This window comes from Cuculus canorus, chromosome 1, assembly GCF_017976375.1.
Source record: "Cuculus canorus isolate bCucCan1 chromosome 1, bCucCan1.pri, whole genome shotgun sequence".
In the NCBI taxonomy this organism is placed as follows: domain Eukaryota; kingdom Metazoa; phylum Chordata; class Aves; order Cuculiformes; family Cuculidae; genus Cuculus; species Cuculus canorus.
In genome coordinates this window covers 5,667,568-5,692,716 of record NC_071401.1, presented here as the reverse complement: position 1 = coordinate 5,692,716, position 25,149 = coordinate 5,667,568, and the positions used below count along the sequence as shown (strand labels likewise).

The following is a 25,149-nucleotide window of genomic DNA, read 5'->3' as shown; positions in this document are numbered from 1 at the left end:
AGTAACACTTTCAGAACAAAACTACAACAGAATTTTTACTTACATATTTCATATAATTCTGTACACCGTTTTGTTGTAAATAAGAAGGAGCCTGCGTTCTATAAAATCTCTCTGTTGAATCCAAATATGCCTTTTCAAAGTTATCCCGATATATCTGAAGTTTATCTTCAGGATTAGAACAAAGGTTAACTGCAAAGAGAGAGAGTCCAAACTTAGTCTCAAGACTTTGAAACTTATAAGGCAAATAACAAGCAAATCTCTCTCATTAAAGCGAATCTTATTAAAATGATGCATTGAACAATTTGAAGAATCCTATAAAAGCAATCTGATACCTAAAGGTAATGAAAATTGTCCAGTGCTTGCTCCAAGCAGATTTAGATAGACTATAGGGAACTAGAAAGAACTGCATGCATATCTCCAGCACTTCAGAAATTCAGACATGGTAACCAGAAATTCATACATAACTGCAAAAAAGGAAAATAACCCAACAAAAATGCTCAGCATAACACCTAATAAAGCGAAAACTTCTCCACACCTGACTGAGCAAAAAACTTTTCTTAGATACTGTTCTTAGAATCCCAGTGTCTTCATTTTAGACTTTTACACAAATGGAGAAAATGAACTTACTGCAGTGCTTTGCACTGTTTGGAAAAAGGTTTGTACCTTCCTCTCCACTGTTACAGAGACATAAATAAGCAAAGAAAGCCCTTAAATGAAATATACTTTAGAAAATTTAGAATTGGACATCTATAAAGCCATCTGAGAGAGTATTAGTCGCAAGTTTAATTCAACAGACTGCAGAGCTTTCAAGAAGCAGGAGGCAATGGTGAAACATCATAAATGTTTCAAATACACAGATCTTGCAAGAAACAAGACTGGGAGTCTCAGACACAGCCTGTTAGAATTTCTTCTTCAAAGTGTCTGAAACAGCATGGAAAGGAGCACAGACTTGAAGTTATACCTGCAATCCTAGAAGGTTGAAAAATAGTTTGTTCTTTGAAAGCATTGATTTTGCAGTAAACTAAGATATAGCTAAATAACGTAAAAGTTAAAGCTTTTAAACAGAACTTAATCACATATCATCACCACCACCAAAAAAATAAATACAAAATGCCGAGATAATAATTCCATCCCTACCACCACAATTGTAAATTTTGTATGATGAAAATTAATTTAATAAAGTGAGGGGGCAATAGAGATCAGTCTGTGCAGGACATACCATATGATTCTCGAACGCCAATAACAAGCTGAGAGTCAAAAGCTTCTCCTAGTCTTTCAGCATGAACGAGCTTCATTGCACTGTCCTGAAGTCTATTTTTTATATTTGAAAATATGGATTCATTCCAAGTATCCAGCATGAGCTGTGCAGCAGGAAGAAAAAAAAAGAATCCTGTCAGAAAGGTGGATGCAGACCTAAGTTTGTGCAAAAGAAATAAAAAGATCAGAAGCAGAAATCAAGCAAATTAGAATGCAATTTTCAGGTTATATACAGTAGTTTGACTACTTTTAAATTCAGACATTAATTCCACAATTCTGTATTATTTCTATGGTTCTCAGTAATTGGTCAAGTAACTTTTCCATCAATTCAATGTGTCACAAGTCACAATATCAGTAGGTACTTCTGAGCCAAACATCCAATTATAGTTTGCTATTTGGGTTACGAAGATGATCAGAGGAATGGAAAACCTCTGCTATGAGCACAGGCTGAGAGAGTTGGGGTTATTCAGCCTGCAGAAGAGAAGGCTCTAAGCAAACCTTATAGCAGTGCCTGAAGGGGGCGAACAAGAAAGCTAGGGAGGAACTTTTTACAAGGGCATGTAGTGGTAGGACGAGGGGGAATGGCTTTAAATTGGAAGGGGGAAGACTTCCAGTACCTGAAAGGGGCCTGCAAGAAAGCTGGAGAGGGACTATTCATAAATGCTTGCGGTGATAGGATGAGAGGAACAGGTATAAACTGGAGAGGGGCAGATTTAGGCTCAATATAAGGAAGAATTTCTTCACCATGAGAGTGGTGAGACACTGGCACAGGTTGCCCAGGGAAGCTGTCCCATCCCTGGAGGTGTTCAAGTCCAAGGTGGATGGGACCTTGGGCAGCCTGATCTAGTGGAATGTCCCTACCTGTGGCAGGGGGGTTTGGACTAGATGATCTTTGAGGTCCCTTCCAATTCAAGCTACTCCGATTCTATGACTTAGATTAGACATTAGTAAGAAATTCTTCACGCTGAGGGTGGTGAGGTACTGGCACAGGTTGCCCAGGGAAGTTGTGGGTGCCTCCTCCTCCCTGGAGGTGTTCAAGGCCAGCCTGGTCTGGTGGGAGATGTCCCTGCCCAAGGCACTGGGGGTGGAACTGGATGATCTTTAAGGTTCCTTCCAACCCAAACCATTCTATGATTCTAGAATTTAGAAGGCTCAGCCTTAAACAAAACAAAAAACTCAACACCACAGTTACATAAAGAAAAAACATGATATTTTGGGATTTATCTAACATGAAAGTTTAATACGCATGTAGTGCACGTATAATTTATTAAAAACTCCAAACCACATCTAAGCACTGTGAAGTCATAAGATTAGTTATGGAGGCTCTTTACAAAATCATTCAAAATGTCCCTTCAGATTCCACTGCGCAACACTGCTGCAAACATATTATGTTACACCTGACCACAAGACCTAATGTTGCTGTAGCTCAGCAACACAAAAAGCTCAGTCAGGCCAGGCCATACTTACGCTCACCTAAGCTCACCCAGATGTTCAGTAGTAAATACTCAAAGCATGCTACGTGTTTGTTTAAATTCTTAATTTGCCTTAGAATTCAGGTTACTAGGATCACATTTTTGCTCTTTGATACTGGACCTGGATGTTTCCCTATGCCACTGAATACCTTTAAAGCTTTGGCATAATTTCATTGAGTTATTTTTACTTTTTTCTATCCAACTCATGCCATTTCATTGCTTTAGAAGAAAGCTCAAACTTGCAGTATCTTCAAACCTGACATTAATGCAATTTAAGCACACTGACTGCTAGTCTACACTGGCAGTGGAAAGCAGGTTGGAATAATAAAGTCTACCAATTCAAGTTTTACCTCCTGATTGTGAATCAGCTTGTTTAACAATGAGCTTGGGACTACTCGACAGAGTCGTATGGCAAAGCTAATATAAAAAATTAGATAGTCTTGTTCCCTTCTTCCTTTGTAAGCTTCAGATTTAAACACAGCAAGCACCTAATAAGTCAGACAACCTTTTGAGAGAGATAAGTTTATCATCCTGTATTCTTAACATCATCATAATTGTCTCTCCATTTCAGCTACATTTTCATTTCCAAAGTCACAAAGTTGGAAGACAATTAATGTTGAAGGCACTGGAACATTCTCAGAAGCAATGCTTTCTTTGATTATGCTTCCTCAATTTCTTTTTTTTCATCATTTTCACATTGTTGATATGCAGCCCCGGGTTGGATGAGGCCTTGAGCAGCCAGGTCTAGTGGGAGGTGTCCTTGCCCATGGCAGCGGGGTTGGAGCTCAATGACCTTTAAGATCCTTTCCAATCCAAATCATTCTATGACTCTATTACACTTATGAGTGCACTCTACAATTACAGAATTGCTTTACAAGAGCTGAAACAAGTGAAAAATGATGAAAAAACCAGGCAGGCACATCAACAGCTTTATCACAGTCAAACTACTTTTAAACATTATGGATAAGGAAGTTCATGGAGATACTTGAAGGCAAACATATTCTGGATGACTGTATGTGACACTGAAAATGCTGGCAAATAAAACTCTCTAAGAACAGTTTTGGAGTTTTAGATATGAGGAACTTCTCAAGCATTAGAAAAGTTTTCACAAGGTGCTTTTTAGAATACTACACAGAATAACAGCAGAAACAGGAAGTGACCAAATATGACATGACATTATATGATATAAGATGTGATAGAATAAGATAGGTTGGAGACTCTGGGCTTTGATGTGCTAACCATGAGACAATCCCAACTGAACAACATATAAGAGACAAGACATCTCCATCAGCTTCAGTCCTGAACAAAACCTGCATTTTTAAACAGCAGGTCTTTCTCCCAGTTTCTCCTCACTACTTTCTCCACCTTGTTGTTTCTTTCACTTCTCAGTTCTCCTGCCTTCTGCATACAACAGAGCTAAGAGTTTGTTTGCCACATCCTGGAGAACCTAATAAGATCACATGATTTCTCTAACAAACAATGAAATAAAAAAAAAGGTAACTTGAGGAGATGATTCCTCTCTTTGCTACTGTTTCCTTTTCTTCAAGAGGTATAGAAAATGCAATGTCAAAATATGGGAGTGAATTAAAAAACCCTTGCACAAAGTAATGCATTCATAGAAACATAGAATAGCTTGGTCGGAAAAGACCTTTAAGATCATCAAGTCCAACTGTATTTGTCCGCTATTAAACCATATCCCTAAGCACTTATCTACCTGTCTTATAAATACCTTTTATGGATGGTGACTCAACCACCTCCCTGGGCAGCCTCTGCCAGTGCCTGAGAACCCTTCGGTGAATAAATTTTTTCCCATGTCGAATTTGATCCCCTCCTGATGCAATTTGAGGCCATTTCCTCTCATCCTATCACCTGTCACTTGGGACAAGAGACCAACACTCACCTCGCTACGACCTCCATTCAGGCAGTTGCAGACAGTGATAAAGTCTCCCCTCAGCCTCCTTTTCTCCAGGCTAAATAACCACAGTCACCCTCAGCTGCCTCTCATAACCCTATTCTCCAACCCTTTCAACCAGCTTCATTGCCCTTCTCTGGACACGCTCCAGCACCTCAATGCCTTTTTTGTAGTGAGGGGCCCAAAACTGAACACAAGTGTTCAAGGTGTGGCCTGACCAATGCCAAGTACCGGGGCACAATTACTCCCCTGGTCCTGCTGGCCTCACCAATGCCGAGTACCGGGGCACAATTACTCCCCTGGTCCTGCTGGCCTCACCAATGCCGAGTACTGGGGCACAATCACTCCCCCGGTCCTGCTGGCCACGCTGTTTCTGATACAGGCCAAGATTTACCCTATTTCGTTCTTCCCATCCTGGAGATGGGGAACAGGTAAAATAACCTCCAGTACTAAATGAAAGACTGACAAAGAAATTTAATTTCCCTAGCCATGTTTTCTGCAATGAAAAGAGATCATGAATGGCATTAAACTAAAGGATTTAATGCTTTAGAGCTGAGACACTCCATATTTCGTATAATAAAAGCAAAAGCAATGACCCCACCTGGAGTACTGTGTCCAGTTCTGGAATCCTCAACATAAGAAAGATTTGGAACTGTTGGAACAGGTCCAGAGGAGACCACAAAGATGATCAGAGGGCTGCTATGAGGACAGGCTGAGAAAGTTGGGGTTGTTCAGCCTGAAGAATAGAAGGCTTCAAGGAGACCTTAAGAGAGGCCTTCTAGTATCTGAAGGGAGCTAAAGGAAATCTGAGGAGGGACTTTTTACAAGGGCATGGAGTGACAGGGCAAGGGACAATAGCTTCAAATTAGAGGAGGGAAGATGTAGCTTAGATATTAGAAAAATATTCTTCTCTGTGAAGGTGGTGAGGCACAGGCACAGGTTGCCCAGGGAAGTTGCGGATGCCCCATCCCTGGAGGTGTTCAGGTCCAGGTTGGATGGGGCCTTGAACAGCCTGGTCTGCTCAGAGGTATCCCTGCCCATGGCAGGCAGGTTGGAAGTGGATGCTCTTTGAGGTCCCTTCCGACCCAAACCATTCTATGATTTTATGATTTCAAAGACCTCATGGAACTCAGAACACTGTTCATGGAACTCAGAACACTGAGCACTCCATACTCAACCCCCTAGGTTTTCTTTATGCGTTTGATACAAAACAGTAAAAAGATCATATTCACAAGATTCTAAATGTCCAATCTTTTCACTGATATGACTGACAGTTTGAATAAAAATGAGAAATTAGGAGATCAACAGCCATATTTAACTTCAGGTGACAGTATTTAACCAGTCATTTATAAAATGTTGAGATATGCCTCAGTTAAGATGTTGGCTTACGGAAATAAACTAGAAGTAAAAAAACTACTAACATATATACTAGCACACTTACCAGTACAGAAACAGCAGGTAAATTTATAATTGTCTCCCACTCCAGGATTCAAGTCATAATTAAAAAAATCCAAAAAAAAACAACTCCCCAAACCCCCAAAGAAACCCCAAGCCCAACAACGAAGTACTAGAATCACCTGAACAAAACTGTTAACAGCCAAAGCAAAACTGGAGAAACAGAGCGGAACTATTGTGGGGTTGTTCTGACTCTCAAGCTGAAGCAAAGCGATACGTCATATTACAAGACTGGTGCAATTTCATCCCCAGCTATAGAACCGCTTCTGTACTGTTCACGTTGGCAGAACAGCATGCAACCGAACTCTTAGTACTCACCACTTACCTTTCGAACAATACTGTCTTCTACATTAGACTTCTTGTTGCTGCCCTGCTTGCCCATTAAAGTAATCTCTAATTGACAAAATGGCTTGGGCAAAATATCGCACTGTGTGAAGAACTTGCGCCACTCTACAATATATGCTTTCAGCAATGCTGTATCATCTTGATGACTCAGCACTCTCTGGAGGAGTGGGGAAAAGAGGAGGCAATTTAGAAACAAATTTCTGCACAAAATACGCATGGGCTTTGCTTATAATGAGAAGAACTCCCCATATCTAATACAAATATACATATATATCAGAATAAGTTTATGTATTTAAGTGGCATTTAGTTCAGCAAAGCAGTTACCAATCCAACAGCATACAAATAATTTCTATTATTTCTATTTATATTTCTATTATTTCCCAAAGAAAGGGAACAGCAAATGAGTTTAAATTTTCCAAGCAAACATTTTTCTTTTCTTTTAAGCCACCTGCAAGTAAAAAAAGCTTAAAACCTTTGGTCTAAAGGTATGTATTAGGATAACCATATCTAAAAAAAAAAACCCCAAACCTGTAAAGATTATGTTATAGTCTATACAGAGAAAAGTTGAATTTAATAGCACCTACTAACTTTTCATCAGACCCAGATAGATGGTTAACATGTACTGCATTGAAGACTGGAAACTATAACTACACTACACAATGGCTCTCGTAATGCCTAAAAACATGGCCCTGAAATGACAGCCAACGCAGACTATATCAAAGGCCCCAGGTCAGCACAGCAATTACGCGCATAAGCAAGCAAGCTGATGGAACTTAAAAATCAACATTTACATGCCTGGTTATACAGAGGTCTATATAAGAAACTTTTCCTTTGAGCAAAGTCTTAGTGGTGTAAATCTCTTCACTAAAGATTTCTCATTTCTCCTTTCCAAACCTTTGTCATGAGATTTTTGATTCTTTTTTTTTTTTTTAAATCTCACAACCCCCTCTTTTAAATCCCTCATTACAAGAAACATCTTTTGCAGTATGTGTAACATAAAATTTCCTTTGAATCTATTAATGACTTCAGTCATTTAGGGGGAAGCCCATAAAACAGGACAGCAAAGCTTGCTGAGTTGATAGCATGGGTATTTCCAGTACACTGTACATATGTCTTATTTTAAACCCATCCATGATCTTGTCAGCATAGCACTGAAGCTAAACAAACCAAATACTTTTGCAGACAGTAATTTCTTATAGAAAATTTTGCCTGAAGAGGTTTTCAAGTGGAAGTAGATTCCATAAGTACTGTTGAATAAACAAAAATAATGTTGTGTTTTGGTTTTTTTTAAAATACAACATAAAAATCATTGCCCACCCAAGTTTCAAGACTGTGAGAAAACAATAATGCAAGACAAATGCTCAAGGCTAAGTGCTCTTTTTGTCAATAGAAGCTTTCAGGGTAATTATGAACTCCAGACCATTACAGAATTTCAAACAAAGCAGCAATGCATTTAGATCCAATCAAAGTCAGAACTACTTGGTTATTTTTCCAACAATACAAATAGAAGTTACGAAACAGGATGAACTTACTGCTTGCGCCTGTTTAATAAAATCAAGGATGTCTTCCTTCAGAGCCTGATGGATTTTTGCTGGACCTTTATCATCCCACAAGCAAACTGCATGTACATCTCTAGAAAACAATTTATCCATCTTTTACTAACAGCTACTCAAAGTTTAATGTGGTAATGTATGAGGCTTAAACATCCATAATTTAAGTATGTCTGTGAAATTAATACACTTTTCGTCTATCATTGCTAAACAACACAGAGTTAGATCCCAGTGACACATGCAAAACGTGTTTTGAAGCTGTAAGAAAGTTTGAACAGCAAGTAACAGCAACTATCTAGGAAAAGACTATGGTCAAGAAGGAGATCTAGATGCCAACTCTGTTTTGAGTATCTATTAAAAAATCCGTATTGCCTTAGGAGCAATTTTTAAAACTTTTTGTTGACAAATAATTCATTTGCCAGTAGAAGCATTGCTACTCAGCCTGTATTATTCTAAAATACTCTCATTAACATGCAGCCTTTACTCACAGTTTCACAATCCAAGCACTACAACATCCTTGTTCTACAACGGAAATGGACCTTCCTTGTGAAAAACTTGAGCTCAGGGGCATCAGGTAATTTAAAAGATGTTTTAATCAGTTTAGGAAATTCACTTAAACGTTTCATGACAGCGGTAGCATTTTAAAGTGAAACTCTACTGCAGAAAAGCTACCAAAGAGCATTGGAAAGCAAAGTTCTTTTAATGAGTGTTAATCAACATTCAAATAAATCTGTGTTTTTCCTAGCTGACAGGCCAGTGAGTGTAACTTAATTGCCGCTTTTTTTCCATACTAAACACTAAATGAACCATACACCACATACACTGTGGTGGAGCAGGACTTTTTTTCATTCATTACCTTCCTCTGGTTCCTATTCCTCCTTGCATCAATAAGGCCACACCTCTGCAGGAAAGGAACTGTATAATCTAAAGGTACGACTTCGTTCTTATTCAATCAATAATGTTATTTCAATACAAAAGCATCTTTTCTAGTCTAATTGAAAAACCTGCAAGACAAAAAGTTCCTTTGACATGGACCAAAGGTGCTGGCCTAGCATTTAGAGAGGTTTACCCAACTCGTGAGATTTATGCAACTTCCACATGCAGTAAAGGTGTTACTGTATTTAGAATGGCACTGTTTCCTGGCAGCAGTGAAAAAAGCAGTACTGGATAATTATACTCAAAGGACAGGCAGAAGACACCTACAAACTTTGAATTTTTATGAAAAAGCTTAACAAAGAGCACTGTCCAAAAATAGGAATCTAAGAGAGTGGGATCCTCTCCCTCAATATCCTTAATTTAGAGTCGAAGTTACTTGAGTTCTATTCAAGTATTCAGTCACAAGGAAAATGATAAATGGAAAATTTCAATAGCAATCCAGAATTATCAAACTAGATATAAAAAAATGTAAGCAATGACTCAGACCTGGATTTATACATTAGCTATAGCGTGTTTCTGGCAACTACTATAGCTGTGACATCATAAGATATTAAAACTCATTACATGATAAACTACCTTTCCTTTTGGTTGGTTGGCAGAAAAGAGGGATAGGTGCAGTAAGATAGGTGTAAGAAGAATCACTGCACCATCATCATCAAAAAGAGCAATAAAGATACAGATGGCAACGTGATTGTGTTTAAATAAAAACACATTTGTGCCAGATTTTAAAAAGCAGAAGGAGAGATTGTAGATTTAAGCTACAACTGTATTTGAGGGAAAATAACTATATTGAGACAAACATACACTTCCAACATATATGCTTTAACTCACTTCCATACTATGCTGGCAAAGACCACACAAGGTATTTTAAGAAAAGAAATTATCACCTAACAGGAAGCAACTTCTGGCTTTTTGGAAGGAGCAAAATGGCAGGGTTTTTAGAAAGTAAAATAATGCATACACTGAAATGTCTGAAAAATACTATATATGTTATTCTTACGGCATAAAACTATAAAAATTATACCAGTTAAACTGCATTACCTTGTTACTTTGGTAGCATTCTTAAGATACTTCAGAAGCAAATCATTCAAATCAGAACAACATAACGTTCAGCAAACTGCCTTTAAATGAACTTACTGCCAAAGCAGGAAACAACATTTTTCTCTCCAATTCTAACAAAAGCATTACGGGCAGGTACAAAACTTGTTTACTGTGATCAGCTGAAGTCAAAAGCTCTGCTGTTCTTTCTCGATCCTATCTGCAAAGATCTCAGTCTCTCTACTTTGGCACATTTACAGTGACGTAGGTATGCTTACCACTTAATAAAGCTTAAATTAGTACTTTTATTGTGAGTTCACACATGGTCGGTGTCATACATGACTTCTGTACCAGAAATAGTACCGTAACTGCACTACCTCTATGCAGAAGGATGCAAGATACTAAAAATGTACTTACGAAAACAGATCAAACCATTGCTGTTTTGTGACAGATTCCTGACGAAGAAGTTTCAGAACAATAGGGCGCATGAAATCCCACTTGTCTTCAAACTGAAGGGAGCCTTTATTCTAAAAGGAACAACAAAAAATATTGTTAATAAAACAGTTTCTTAATTAAAGACATCTTTAAGGATTGCAGTTTCTATGGTTAACATAAAAATATCTTCCTCTCAGAGATGCCTCACAAGCTAGCATTCAAGCTTCAACAGCACAGTGGAACAACACTTTTCACAGTATTATTTTAAAAAGTGACAGAGCCATAATTTGTTTCTTAGAGAAGCAGATTGCCAACTTCTTTCTTTATTCACTGCATTAGCTATTGTGCAACAAGTTCCAGCAAGTGTTCTTCACCTGTGAATAGAGTTACACATCAACAATATGAATGACACTCACTGAGCATCACTGCCCCAACCCAGATTAATGCAATGAAAGTCACGAGGAAGAGCTGCAAACCCATCTTGATAAAATTAACATGACCAAAACAGCAGTTGGGAATCAGGAACAGTACCTATGGCTGCTGCCACGCACCTTTTTCTCCACTACATATTTGTCATCCACAGCAAAGAGGGAGGAAGGAAGCAGAGTAACACGGGAGCTGTTGTATCACAGACTCCCCTCCTGGGGGTTAACTGGCCGTTTGAGGGCCAGGACTACAGTTGGTGCAGATAAAAATGGTTTATATCACGTTAAAAAAATCTAAGCCAAGGAGAATTTCATCAAACTCATGATATAAATTAAGAGGAAAGCTCAAGAAACTGTGTTCCCATATCACTTGGATTATTCTGAAAAACCTCACTGTAGTATAGAATCACAGAATGGTTTGGGTTGGAAGAGACCTTAAAGATCATCCACTTCCAAGCCCTCTGCCATGGGCAGGGACACCTCCCACTCAGGCTGCTGCCATCCAGCCTGGCCTTGAACACTTCCAGGCAGGGCCATTCACAACTTCCCTGGGCAACCTCTGCCAGGGTCTCACCACCCTCACTGTGAAGAATTTCTTGCTAATGTCTAATCTAAATCTTCCCCCTTCCACTTTAAAGCCATTCCCCATCATCCTATGACTCCATGCCCTTGTAAAAGTTCCCTTCTTAGCCTTCTTGTAGCCCCCTTCAAGTACTGGAAGGGTAGTAGCATAACAGGCCACCTCCCGTTATTTAAAAAAAAAAAAAAAAGAAAGTACTTTACGAGAAAAACAACAGTTCTATTGCATATACTGTGATCCTATTTGCTCCTATTTGCTCACAGCTTCCACACTTCAACAAGAAAATTCCGCAGTTAAAAAACAATGTAGATTGAGAGCTCTGTGTCAGAAATACTACTGGTTATCTGCAGTGTCCTGTTCCAATGCACTGTTTACTTTTGAACATAACATTGTCTTGGTCAGTAATACTATATTTGACACAATTCAGTTTGAATACAACAAATAATACAGTCTAATTACTTGAAATTCTGACAAGTGCCCTGTTTTGCCACTAACATCTCTTCAGATGAAAAGCATGAGCAGCACTCTTTCTGATTAATTTATGCATTGAAATTTACAATTAAATTTGTTATTTAATATTCAGAATAAACAGCTTGGAAACTCTATCCCCTACTGCTGTTAAATGCAAAGATGCCTCATCTTCAAGTTATAAAGATGCAACAGGCACCATAGTAACTATTTTTATAGCAACAGCACCTGGAGGTCTCGCAGCATTATCAAACCATTGCAGTAGGTACTGAACATGGGTTTCATGGAAGCAGGCCCTGTTTGATAAAGATTACCACCCTTTCTACATTGAAAAAAACCCAAAACAGAGACAAATAAATTATTTCCCAATTCAGAGTGATAATTTTGCCTCTTCTCCTCCATACAAATACATAAACAATCTGAATGCATCATCTATTAAAATCATCAATCAAATGTTTCCACCACACAGAGCTTTATGGTGAAACTGGTCTTTATCCACAAAGGTAGAGCCTTTGGTTTTTAGTTTCAGCTTTACAATTATTGCCTAAACCTTGAGGAGTTGATCTAATCTTGCCTAGTCTGTGAAAATGAATGTTTTACTTGCAGATATTTCTGTTCCCAATCCCTCTTTGCAGCATAATGAGCATGAACAACCATCTACTGAACAATTCAAACTTGCAGTAAAAGCATTATAAAATAAGTAAAACCAGCTTCCTCAAAAGTTCTCCTTTGGAGTAAACTGCAGAGGAGATTTCATAAGTTTTGTGGAGGAGGTAAACAGCCAATTTGGAGATGGACAATTCAACACTTCACCAAAAACAGGTGAAGCTAAAAACCAAAGGCACCTACTGGTGAATAAGACCAGTTTCACTGTAAAGCTAGACAGGGGACTGCAAACACTAAGGCTTTTGTGATTTAAATTGTGATTACCTAGTTCATGCCAAGAAGTGCACATAAAACTCCATTTCAGTGGCAAAAACTGCATGTCCACTTGTAAAGAACATGGAACTTAAAAAGAACTCCTTAAAAAGAATTCCCCAAAAAAAGCTGTGCAGAAAATTATAGAATGGTTTGGGTTGGAAGGGACCTTAAAGATCATCCAATTCCAACACCCCCTGCCATGAGCAGGGACACCTCCCACCAGATCAGGCTGCTCAAGGCCCCATCCAAACTGTCCTTGAACATTTCCTCTCAGCTTCCCTGGGCAAGCTGTTCCAGTGCCTCACCACCCTCACCATGAAGAATTTCCTCCTAATGTCTAACCTAAATCTTTCCCCCTCCAATTTAAAGCCATTCCCCTTTACCGTATCTCTACATCCCCTTGTAAAAAGTCCCTCCCAAGCTTTCCTATATCCCCCTTCAGGTAATGGAAGGCTGCCTCAAGGTCTGTGCAGTGCCTTTTCCTCTCCAGGTTGAACAACGCCAACCTGCTCAGCCAGTGCTCACAGCAGAGGTGCTCCAGCTGTCTGATCATCTTCATGGCCTCCTCTGGACTCGTTCCAACAGTTCCTTCTTATGTTGGGGTTTCTAGAACTGGACACAGTACTCCAGGTGAGGTCTCACGAGAGAGGAGTAGAGGGGCAGAATCACCTCCCTCGACCTGCTGGCCATGCTTCTTTTGATGCAGCCCAGGTTATGTAGTTGGCCTTCTGGACTGCAAGCATGCACTGCCAGCTCAAAATGCCACTAGGGAAGCTTAAAACTTTGTTTCCTAAACACAGGAGTAAAACTTTTCTTTTTTTACACTTCCTCCTTCATTCCTAAATTAAGCAGAAGAGGAAATAAAACTAATGGATTAAAAATCCCACTCAACTAAACTATTATTTAAGGTCAACAAACAAATCAACGTGGTCTGGACGGATCATGGCTTCCATTACCTATCACTTTTGTACTGAAATTACAAGAAGAAACAGCACATAATACCAACCACCTACTGTGTGTCATCCTTATTTATTAATTATACTCCTATTAGGGCACAAGAAAACCAAATATTATAGTAGAAGAGGTGTCAAATACCAGTAATTCTTAGTTGTTAAAGTCACACATACACCAGTGACTCAGACCACACGAGGAACCCGTTTCCCAATTTATTGAGCCACCCACAAACTTAGACAATCTCTAAGCCGCATTTCACAGAATCATAGAATTACTCAGTTGGAAAAGACCTTTGAGATCACCGAGTCCAACCATACCTGTCCACTACTGAACTATATCCCTAAGCATCTCATCTATCCATCTTCTAAATACTTCCAGGGTGATTGAACCACCTCCCTGGGCAGCCTCTGCCAGTGCCTGAGAACCCTTCTCAGTGAAGAAATTTTTCCTAATATCCAGTCTGAACCTCCCTTTGTGCAACTTGAGGCCATTTCCTCTTGTTCTATCACCTGTTACTTGGGAGAAGAGACCAACACCCACCTTACTACAGCCTCTTTTCAGGGTTGTACACAGTGACAAGGTGCTCCCTCAACCCTTTTTTCTCAAGGCTAAACAACGCCAAGTCCCTCAGCCGCTCTTCATAACCCTTTTTCTCCAGCCCCTTCAAGAGCTTCTTTGTCCTTCTCTGGACGTGCTTCAGAACCTGGTAACTTCTGCCACTTTCTTGGGTAACTTTTCTTTCTCAGCTTGCTGCCTCAAATCACAGTTCCCAAGGGAAGTTAAGCAGGAAGTGAAGTCACACCTTTGATAAAATAAAATTACTCCACTTATCATATCTTCTCTGAAAACATGGATTACAATTGATAGCTATGCTCTGGCAAAGTAACCACTCTATGAGTTTAAAATTTAACACTTTGAAAAATAACTGTACTTACGAAATAATCTGTTTCAAAAGTCACTTTACTCAAATTGTTCACAGAGATTTAAAGTTCTACTGTAACACTAAACTTTACTTGAAATATATACTATTTCACACACTACAGTGTTTTAGAATAGCAGGTAAAAAACACTGTTGGTGAATATTATGGACAATTAGTACAATGATGCATGCAGAATAGTTCCACTAACCAGTTTTCATTATTTGGAGATTACCGCATAATCAAAGTTCTCCTCTTTATTTTTAAGCAAGTTTAAAAGAAGGAGCAGGCAAAGCAGGCAAAGAATATGGTGCCTAACAGCCTAAATAAACATGAACTGTAACAAGGCAAGGCAATATAACAAGACTTCCAGACTACCGTCCCTCTGAATCTCGAAATGTCTATTAAGCTCTCTTAAATATTTCAGGCCACATGCAACACTGATCTCCATCAGATGCTCTAAACAGCACTGTAAAAAAGGAACACCCTCTACATCTCATTGCACATCTTATCTACATATGACTAACATCTTCGCCTTTACTACTTCACCGTTTTGAGACACTGTATATATTAAGGCTAGTTCACAGAGGGATGAAGTAGGAAATGTGAGGCCCTAGACTGAAATAAGCATGACAATTCACTGCCTGATTAATCCCCTACCAGCAGCTCTAAAAGTCAGCATAATGATTGTGGTGAAGTTACTACACAAAGCGGAAAAGTAGCCACAGGGAAAGCTTTGCTATGTAACCAACTAATGTGCAACACTCCCTATGTTCTCAAGGATATCCTAATTAGAAATAGTGGGGAAGAACCAGACCAACTTAAAACACACATCTGGAAATACGTACTTTAAGTTGAAAATTCAAAAACTTGAGATACGTTTCCAGTTGTCATTGACAGAGGTATGAGATCAAAAAATAGCTGAAACGAATGCAAAGGTAAATAATGGTTCTCATTTCACTTAAGTCTGTTGAAAATCTGCTGCTTCTCTCAACACCACCAGGCTCAAGCCGCAATTCATCTTCAAGGATGGACTCTTGCATTTTGCTAGCAGCTCCAGTAAAGCTCTACAGAAGTGTCAAGACCAGCTGGCATGGATACAGCTACAGGTTTTCCTTTCTGCTGCAATTAAGCTGAGGTGCTTTGTGTTCCAGAAACTGCAGAAACACCCCTGTACCTTCATGTCACATGAATTGCTTCGGCCTACCTCATCACTGCAAAGGGAACAGGTTACAAGTCCAACACACCCTCTGAAATGAAACACCCCATTTTAAAAGTGCCAGTATATTGAAAGAAAAAAATGTAGGGAACTCATGTACTAATGGCTCAGTCATCTACAGGCAAGCCATGGCCTCAAAGGGGCAGAGCAGTTCTGCTGCAGGTAGGGTACATGCCAGTTCACCACCCAACCGCTGGCTCTCACTAAGCACTTCAATAATTTCATCACATTGCAAACAATTTGTTGTATCTCACCAGAACTCAACGTAGTACCATAGGATAGTTTGGGTTCGAAGGGACCTTAAGATCACCCAGTTCCAAAACCACTGCCATGGGCAGGGACACCTCCCACCAGACCAGGCTGCTCAAGGCCCCATCCAAACTGGCCCTGAACACCTCCAGGGATGGGGCAGCCACAACTTCCCTGGGCAACCTGTGCCAGTGCCTCACCACCCTCACCTTGAAGAATTTCTTCCTAATGTCTAAGCTACATCTTCCCCCCTCTAATTTGAAGCTATTGTCCCTTGTCCTGTCACTCCACGCCCTTGTAAAACGCTCCTTCCCAGCTTTTCTGTAGCCCCCTTCAGGTACAGAATAAGGTCTCCTCAGAGCTTTTTCCTCTCCAGGCTGATCAAGACCAACTCAGCCTGTGCTCACAGAAGCAGTGCTCCAGCCCTCATATCATCTTCAAGCTCCTCCTCTAGACCTGTTCCAACAGTTCCATATCATTCTTATGTTGGAGATTCCAGAACTGGACACAATACTCCAGGTGAGGTCTCACGAGAGCAGAGTAGATGGGAAGAATCACCTCTCTCGAGCTGCTGGCTACACTTCTTTTGATGCAGCCCAGGACACAGTTGGCCTTCTGGGCTGCAAGTGCACATTGCCAGCTCATGTCAAGCTTCTCATCAACCAACATTCCCAAGTCCTTGTCCACAGGGCTGCTCTTGATCACGTCATCCTCCATCCTGTATTGAAACTGAAGATGGCCCTGACGCAGGTGTAGGACCTTGCACTTGGCCTTGTTGAATCTCATGAGGCTCACACACACTGTGATTGGTCATTCTAATTTTGCATTTAAAGAAGGCTGTCTGAGAACATGCTTCTCACTCAAAAATAATTTATAATGAGGAAAATTAGGCACTAGTGGAATTTATGATGATTCCCTTTAAAGTTACAACAGCCAGTCAAATTTGGATTCAGCTAGTATCCATTAGTAGTAAAGGAAGAGAACATTTCACTTCATTTTCTCAACTATGTAGAAAGATCAATGAGGATGGGTGAAAACCAGAGAAAACTCATAGTTCCTGTTTATCCTAGCAAAACCAAGACCTGTCTAAACCCAACTCAGATTTGATTATGCAGGCTTATTTGGAAAAGATATAGAAAAACCTTGCAGATTTTAACACCTCTCCTTTTTTACACGGGAATTTTTACTGTGCCATGACATTTCCTTTTTTTTTTTCCTAAACATTAAAGCAGAAGTGTGTTTCGCAGTCTCCAACAGCAAGAAGCACTGCCAATCAACACACCTGGAATCAACAGGGTGCTGCTCCAAGAGCACTCCAGTGATGAGCAGACCTGGGGAACAAAAGCTCTTATCTAGTTCCAATTACTGCATTGGTTTATTGTGTCATTATAAACAAAGTTAAATCACTGCATAATCTTTCCTTTTGTAATGCAGGACCCATACTTTAATTAGAAGACTCAATAATTAGTAAGTTATAGTGCTTAAAAACACTGGAAGCCACCAGAAAGGCCTATTTTCTTTCTTCTAGAACAGGTATCCCTAGCATTTTTCCTAAAACATGCTACGCATAGAAATCTTGCTGTCAATATAAAACATTAAAGATTCAAAGTCCAGTTGCAGAAACATAAGAAGCCAACGCAAAGGCTTCATCTTGCAGAATCAAGGCCTCTGACTATTTTCACTTACTGTACACCTATTATTCTTTCAAAACAGCTGAAGTGGAATGCTGACAAACCTCACAGGCCTACGTTTCTTCTATCTGCAACGGGCTATACAACCACATCTCATCAAAGCACACACCAGAGATCCTTAAACTTACAGCAAAGAGGTGGACTAAAACATCAACAAGTAGATAAACTGTCTGAGCCCTGCTCTGAAACCACATTCTTCCACAAAAAACACATTTCTTCTTACAGGATATAATTATTTTCACCAGTGCTCTTGGAATCCCAATTTTAGATTTTTATATAAAAAAGTCTTATCTGCCCAAAAATCTGACTACCTGCTTAGGCATAAAAATGAAAAGGAAATTAATTACAATTCATTGCAATTACATTTCAATTTCAAGAAAGATCTTTAAAGAATTATCTTTTTAATACTAAAACCTTTTCTTGGATATCAGAAAGAAATGAGGCTATCTATTTCTCACTTCTACACACGGAGTGTCTCATTAACTCAACCAGCAGTTCCAAGTCACATCTATACATCCAAAAATAGGTCAGATCGCTAAAATGTAAGTAGCACTTCTTCAGGACCTCATTTAACTACTAATACATAGTGCTGAACACACATAGACTTCTATATTCACATACATTTTAATTGCTAACTGATAAAGTGAAGCTGAGAGTCTTCCCAAGGCTTTTTACTCCAACTCCAGAGACATAGAAACACTCACCAGAGGCATCAGTAACAGTTGCTTAAAGTACGCCTATCTTCCATGTCTGGCGTGGCCTCAAAGGCCACACATAGCCCTTGCCCTTGGGACAGGTAGCCCTGAGCTCGAAAGCTGGACTGGCGACCCAAATGATGACACCTGCCTACTGTGAAGACACATTTCAACCCTTGTTTTAACTGAAAATGCACTTTCCAAATGCCCAGGTCTTTTTAGATAAACAAGGGGACAACCCATGCCCTGCCTGAAAGTGTGATATGAGGCTGTTTCCCCATAGTGCCTGTTTGGGAAGGGGGAGCCTTAGGGAAAGTGAGGGAGCCTTGGGAAAAGGGGAGACCCCTTTTGAGGGGAGTGCCTTTGCAAAGTGTGTGTGTGGGGAACCCTTTGGGAAAGTGGGGAGTGGGGGGGCCCTTTGGGAAAGCGGGGAGCGAGGGGAGGGAGCCCTTTGGGAAAGCGTGGGGGGGAGGGGGCCCTTTGGGAAAGCGGGGAGGGGGGGGGCCCTTTGGGAAAGCGGGGAGGGAGAGAAGCCCTTTGGGAAGAGGGGGAGCCCTTATGGGAGGGGCGGAGCCCTTATGGAACGGGGGGAGCCCTTTAGGAAAGTCGGGGGGGGGACCTCTTGGGGAAAGGGGAAGGGGGAGCCTTTGGGAAAAGGGGAGGGGGGAGCCTTTGCGGAAAGTGACGGGGAGGAGCGGGTGCTGGCAGCCCTGGAGCCATCGGGCCCGCTCCGAGGCCGGTTCCCCACGTCCTCGGCACAAGGAGCGGCGCTTTGGGGCCGTTCCGTGCCGCGCCGCAGGGCCCCGTTCTCACCTTTAAGAGATTGGATGTCGCCATGATGCCCCCACCGCGGGGCTTCCCCGCCCGGCGGCTCCTCCCGCGGCTCCCTGGCTCGGCGCAGCCGCTCTACATGGCCCCGCGGCGGCCCCAGCCCTGCTCAGCGCCCCGCGGCGGCCTCGGCGCAGGGCGAGCGCGGCCCCCGGCGCGGGCCCGGCCCACAGGATGCGGCGCGAGTAGCGCCCGGAGCGGCCACTGCCGCCGCGGCCTCCGCCCGCAGCGCTCCCTGGCGGCGGGGAGGCGCCACTGCACCGAGGACCGCCTCCCCTTCTCCAAAGGGCTCCTCCCCCTTTCCCAAGGGACACCACCCCTTTGCAAAGGCACCCCTCTAGAGAGGGCACCCCTCTCGAGAGGACGCCCTTCGTTCTTATAAAGGACTCTCCCCTTTGCCAAAGATCCCCCTTTCCGAAATGCTTCCCCGTTTTCCAAAGCTTTCCCCTTTTCCCAAGGCTCCCCGCCTTTCCCAAAGGGCTCCCGCTTCCCCTTCGCAAAGGCAACCCCTCTCAAGAGGGGCTCCCCCCTTTCCCAAGGTTTTTCCCATTTTCCAAGGCTCCCTTCCTTTCCCAAAGATTCCCGCTTTCCCAAAGTCTTCCCCGTTTTCCAAAGCTTTTCCCTTTCCCAAAGGCTCCCCCCATCTCCCAAAAGGATCCCCCACACTTTCCCAAAGGGCTCCCCCCACCTTTGCAATGGCACCCCTCCCCACCTTTCCCAAGGCCTCCCCTTTACAAAGGCTCCCCCCCTTTTGCAAAGGGCTCCCCCCTCTCCCAAAGATTCCCCTTTCTCAAAGGTTTCCCCATTTTCCAAAGCTTTTCCCTTTCCCAAAGGGCTTCCCTGCCTCCTTCCCCAAAGGCTCCCTCCCTCCCCTAAAGGGATCCCCCCCACTTTCCCAAAGCGGTCCCCCGTCAAGAGGGGCTTCCTCCCTTTCCAAAGGGCTCCCCCCTTTCCCCCAGGTTTCCCTCTTTCCCCAAATCCTCCCCCCCTATCCTAAAGGTCTCCCCCCATTCCCAAAGGCACCCCCTCAAGAGGGGATTCCCTCTTTTCCCAAGGTTTCCCCCCTTTCTGAAGGCCCCTGCCCCCCCTTTCCAAAGGGCTCCCCCACCCCTTTCTCAAAGGGCTCCCTCCCCCCTTTCCAAAAGCAACCCTCCTCAAGAGGGGCTCCCCCCCTTTCCCAATATTTCCTCCCTTTCCCAATATTTCCTCCCTTTCCCAAAGGGCTCCCCTCCTTTCCCAAAGGCTCCCCCATTTTCCAAAGCTTTTCGCTTTTCCAAAAGCTTCCTCGTTTTCCAAAGATTTTCCCTTCACTAGAGGGCTCCCCCCCCTTCACCCCAAGGCTACTCCCCTTTCCAACTGACTGACCCCGCTTTCCCAAAGGGCTCCCCTCCCCTTTGCAAAGGCATCTGCCTCAAGAGGGGCTCCCTCCCTTTCCCAAGGCTCCCCCACTTTCCCTAAGGCTCCCTCTTCCCAAACAGCCGCTGTGGGGAAACAGCTTCATGTCACACTGTCAGGCAGGGCACGAGGTTGTCCCTTTGTTTATCTAAGAAGACCCGGGCATTTGGAAAGTGATTTTTGAGTTAAAACGAGAGTTGAAATGCATCTTCACAGTAGGTGAAGACACAGGCAAGTGTCATCACTTGGGTCGCCACCATATTCCAGCTTTTTTGTCAACTACAGTTTTTTTCTGCGAAGAAAAGTTCTCCTGGAGGCATTTGCCTCATTGATTGCAAACTTTAGGGTTTATGTGATTTAGATTGCGATTACCTATTTCGTGCCAAGAAGCACAAATAAAACTCCATTTCAGTGGTAGAAACTGCATGTCCACTTGTAAAGAACATGGAACCCCTTAAAAAGAAGATCTCCAAATAAAGCTGGGCAGAAAATCATAGAATAGTTCGGGCTGGAAGGAACCTTAAAGATCATCCAGATCCAACCCCCTGCCACGGGCAGGAACACCTCCCACCAGACGAGGCTGCTCAAGGTCCCATCCAACCTGGCCTGAACATTTGAAAAGTTGAGGCAGACACAACTTCCCTGGGCAACCTGTGCCAGTGCCTCACCACCCTCATCATTAAGAATTTCTTCTTAATGTTTAGTTTCCCTGTCCAATTTAAAGCCATTCCCCCTTGTCCTATCACTCCATGTCCTTGGGAAAAGTCCCTCCCCAGCTTTCTTGTAGCCCCCTTCAGGTAGTGGAAGGCTGCTCTAAGGTCTCTGCGGAGCCTTCTCTTCTCCAGGCTGAACAACCACAACTCTCTCAGCCTGTGCTCATAGCAGAAGTACTCCAGCCCTCTGATCATCTTTGTAGCCCTCCTCTGGATCCATTCCAACAGTTCCATACCCTTTTTATGTTGGGGATTCCAGAACTGGACACAATAGTCCGAGTTTGGTCTCACAAGAGCAGAGCAGAGAGGCAGAATCACCTCCATCGAGCTGCTGGCGACACATAGAATCATGAGAGTCATAGAATCATAGAGTCATAGTGATGAAAGAAGTAGTTGCTCTTACAAAAAGTGAAATATTTATATTTAAGCTAAAGTAGAGTTATGTTTTGTCGAAGTAGTTGTGTTCTTTGCAATTTAGACAGTGTCCCCCTGACAGCATGTTTAATTTCAAACAGTCTTTATCTCGTCACTGTTCATTCTTCGAAGATGAAAAAAATCTTGTGTAAAGTATGATATGTGCTGAACAGATGTCTCCTCTAATCACCTTTGTTTGGAGCCTCTCCCTATCTCAAATGCAAGGTCAAGCAGAGAGCTGGAGCCAGCTCCAAATTAGCAAGAGTTTTGACTGTTGTGAAGTTCTTAAGAACATTAAAATTGCTCCTTGGAAAGTAATAGAATATGCATGAGATTTCTTGGAGAATTTATACATGTGCATGTAAGTGGGAAATACATTCTGCCCCCAGCTCCTGTCTCGCTGCGCACGATTGATGGAGATCGCTCCCTTCCGTTGCCCAGGCCTGAGAAAGGATGCTTGCTTTCTAGAAATCCAAAATGTCCTAGTGAGTTTATTTGACAGCATTTTCAAAAACATACAGCTACTTGAATGAAACTTAACTCTGCTTTAGCTTAAGTAAAAAATATTCTGCTTTTTGTAACAGGAACTACTTCTTGTATCACACCTACTCATCTTTTAAGTACTTCCGGGGATGGTGACTCCACCACCTCCCTGGGCAGCCTCTGCCAATGCCCAAGAATGCTTCTGGTGAAGAGATTTTTCCTGATGTCCAATCTGAACCCCCCTGGCGCAACTTGAGGCCATTCCCTCTTGTCCTATCACCTATCACTTGGGAGAAGAGACCAACACTAAACTCACTACGACCTTCTTTCTGGCAGTTGTAGACAGTGATATGGTCTCCCCTCAGCCTCCTCTTCTCCAGGCTAAACCACTCCGGTTCCTTCAGCTGCCTCTTATAAGACTTGTTCTCTATCCAGCCCCTTCACCAGCTTTGTTGCCCTCTTCTGGATGCGCTCCAGCAACTCAACATCCTTCTTGTACACAGTATTCAAGGTGTGGCCTCAGTAGTGCCGAGTACAGGGGGACAACCACTTCCCTGGTCCTGTTGGCCACAGCACTTCTAATATGAGCCAAGATGCTATTTGCCTTCTTGGCCACCTGGGCACACTGTTGGCTCATGTTCAGCTGGCTATCTACCAACACCTCAGGTCCTTCTCTGCCAGGCAGCTTTCTGTCTGAGCAGCTTTCCATCCACTCTTCCCCAAGCCTGTGGTGCTGCACAGGGTTGTGACAGAAGTGCTGGACCGAGCACTTAGGTACATTTCAGGAGGGATTTGGAATCTTTCAGGTTTTACTTATGGGAAACAATACTTAATTTTTCTGTTAAAACATGTAGACTTCATCTAAAATGTCTCTTCAAGAAAAATTCTGTGAGCTTTTCTTACACGTTAAGAAACCTGAGAGGTGGTGCCATCCATTCAGCCTGGTTTGTTGCACATCATCTGCAAGGGTGGCCACACCACCTCCCACTGCTGGGGACAATGGCATTTCCTGTGTCTTTTCAGAGGCACAGAGTGAGAGTTGTAATTTGAAGATAAATTCATATTATAGAGCACTGGGACCCTGAAGTGTTAGAAAAGCTGTAGTAACATATTCAGCAAGTCTGTCCACTATGGAAGTTTCAATAATACTGACTAAATATGGCCTGCAGCCTTCTAAACATAATAAATTATGATAGCCATGTTAAGGCTTTCTCTTAACTGAGAGCTAAAAAGGAGGTAGGGTATAATACCCTGTTTTGACAAAGTTTCCAGCTTCTGAGAGTTTCAATTAGTCTTTAATTTTTTTCTTTGCCGTTATTATATATTATGTGTTCTATAACATAAACATTTAAGTATACAGTATTAATTGCACATGTAATGCATGCAGTCATACAGTTGTATGTATGTACGTATGTATAATTATGCAATATACATCCAATTGTATTATGTACTGTCCATTGCTTATATATTCTACAACAGTGCTGAAGTTATGAGGCCTCCAGCAGCGTCAGTAACAGGCATGTGTTGTGAATTTGTGTGTCAGCCACTCCACTTCACAGTCTGCGTATTATGTTGCAGGTATGTAAGTACTAGAGTAGCTGTGATACGGATAAATATCCTATAGAAGGTGATACAGAGGCAGTCATTTCTGGAGCCACTACCAGAGACCATGAACTGATTTATCCTCTTTTCCCCAAACCCATTTAAAATGGGATTATTTCCAATTATTTGAGACTTTTTCTTCTTTTCAATTTCTAGTATATCTATTAATTTTTTTAAATATATGCTTGCTATTAATGCCACAATTCAGTGATGTTTTTAATATGGTTTTGAGAAATAAAGTAGACATCATTCAGCCGGAAAATAAAGTAACTACAGAGAAATCAGTCTCAGTTCCCTTTGATGCAAAGCTTAGAGTACAAAATCACAATGCAAATTGTTAGAACGTTATAACTGCTAATTTTGCTTAGCCAGCACTTAGGCTACATGAAGTTGGGATGCGTTTTAAAATGCTGTGTTTTGAAATGATGGATTTCTCTATATTTGCACTTTTCATGCAAACCTACTAAATATTGCCACAGAAATGTAAGCATCCATGGGATGCGGCAGTATCTGAGTACCATCTGTGGTCTTGTCTGTTCCAGGTGTCCTTGATTATCCAGTAGCCATTGCTGTAACATTTATGGGATTGGCCTAAAAGGGTCAACAATGGAATTACCAAGTGTAAGAGTTCTTGCCTCCTGCCCAAACACAGTCTTGTGTAGTAGTTATGAGTAGTGCTAGCCAAGGAATAAAGAGAACTTAAACACTTGAGAAGCAGTGAGACCATGAAACAGCAGTGCTTTTTACAGATATAAAGAATAATGTGCATCTCATTTTGCATGGCTTACGTAAGGGCTATATTTTTTCCATAAATATCTGTTCATTAATTTTCTGGGAAGTAAAGACACCTACAAGCCTCAGGACTTGGGGGTATTTTAATACCACTGCAGGGCACTTTGAATGTACAGTGTTACACAACCTTGTTTTATTTGGTTTAATTCTGTTGTAAATGGATTATTACTGAATTCAGATGATGATGAAAATATTGATTAGTATGTGGTACTACATTGGCCCACAGTTTCGTATCCTATGCATGGATTGTAAAAGACAGAGTGAATGACTCTTAACCCCAGAGCTGTCCGTGGGTTTGAAGTGTCTTACACGCAACAGCTTATTAAGATTTGGACTATGGGTGACATTAATACCATGCATAATATCTTATATGTCTCAGATTGAATTGATGCCAGGCACAAAT

The 25,149-nt window shown here is 41.8% G+C and overlaps 1 protein-coding gene across 1 annotated transcript in view; it reads right to left on the bottom strand.

Moving 5' to 3' along the window:
- The window catches only part of CUL5 (cullin 5), a 39,653-nt gene extending 20,104 nt beyond the window's left edge, over window positions 1–19,549 (bottom strand). Inside the window, exons 1-6 of the mRNA XM_054084911.1 lie at window positions 19,333–19,549; window positions 10,383–10,492; window positions 7,974–8,073; window positions 6,422–6,598; window positions 1,220–1,361; window positions 44–189 (exon numbers count right to left, since the gene is read on the bottom strand). Of these exons, the coding sequence (XP_053940886.1) occupies window positions 44–189; window positions 1,220–1,361; window positions 6,422–6,598; window positions 7,974–8,073; window positions 10,383–10,492; window positions 19,333–19,356 (699 nt within the window). The 5' untranslated portion in view covers window positions 19,357–19,549. The remainder of the gene's footprint in view (window positions 1–43; window positions 190–1,219; window positions 1,362–6,421; window positions 6,599–7,973; window positions 8,074–10,382; window positions 10,493–19,332) is intronic.
- Between the last annotated feature and the right edge of the window lie 5,600 nt (window positions 19,550–25,149).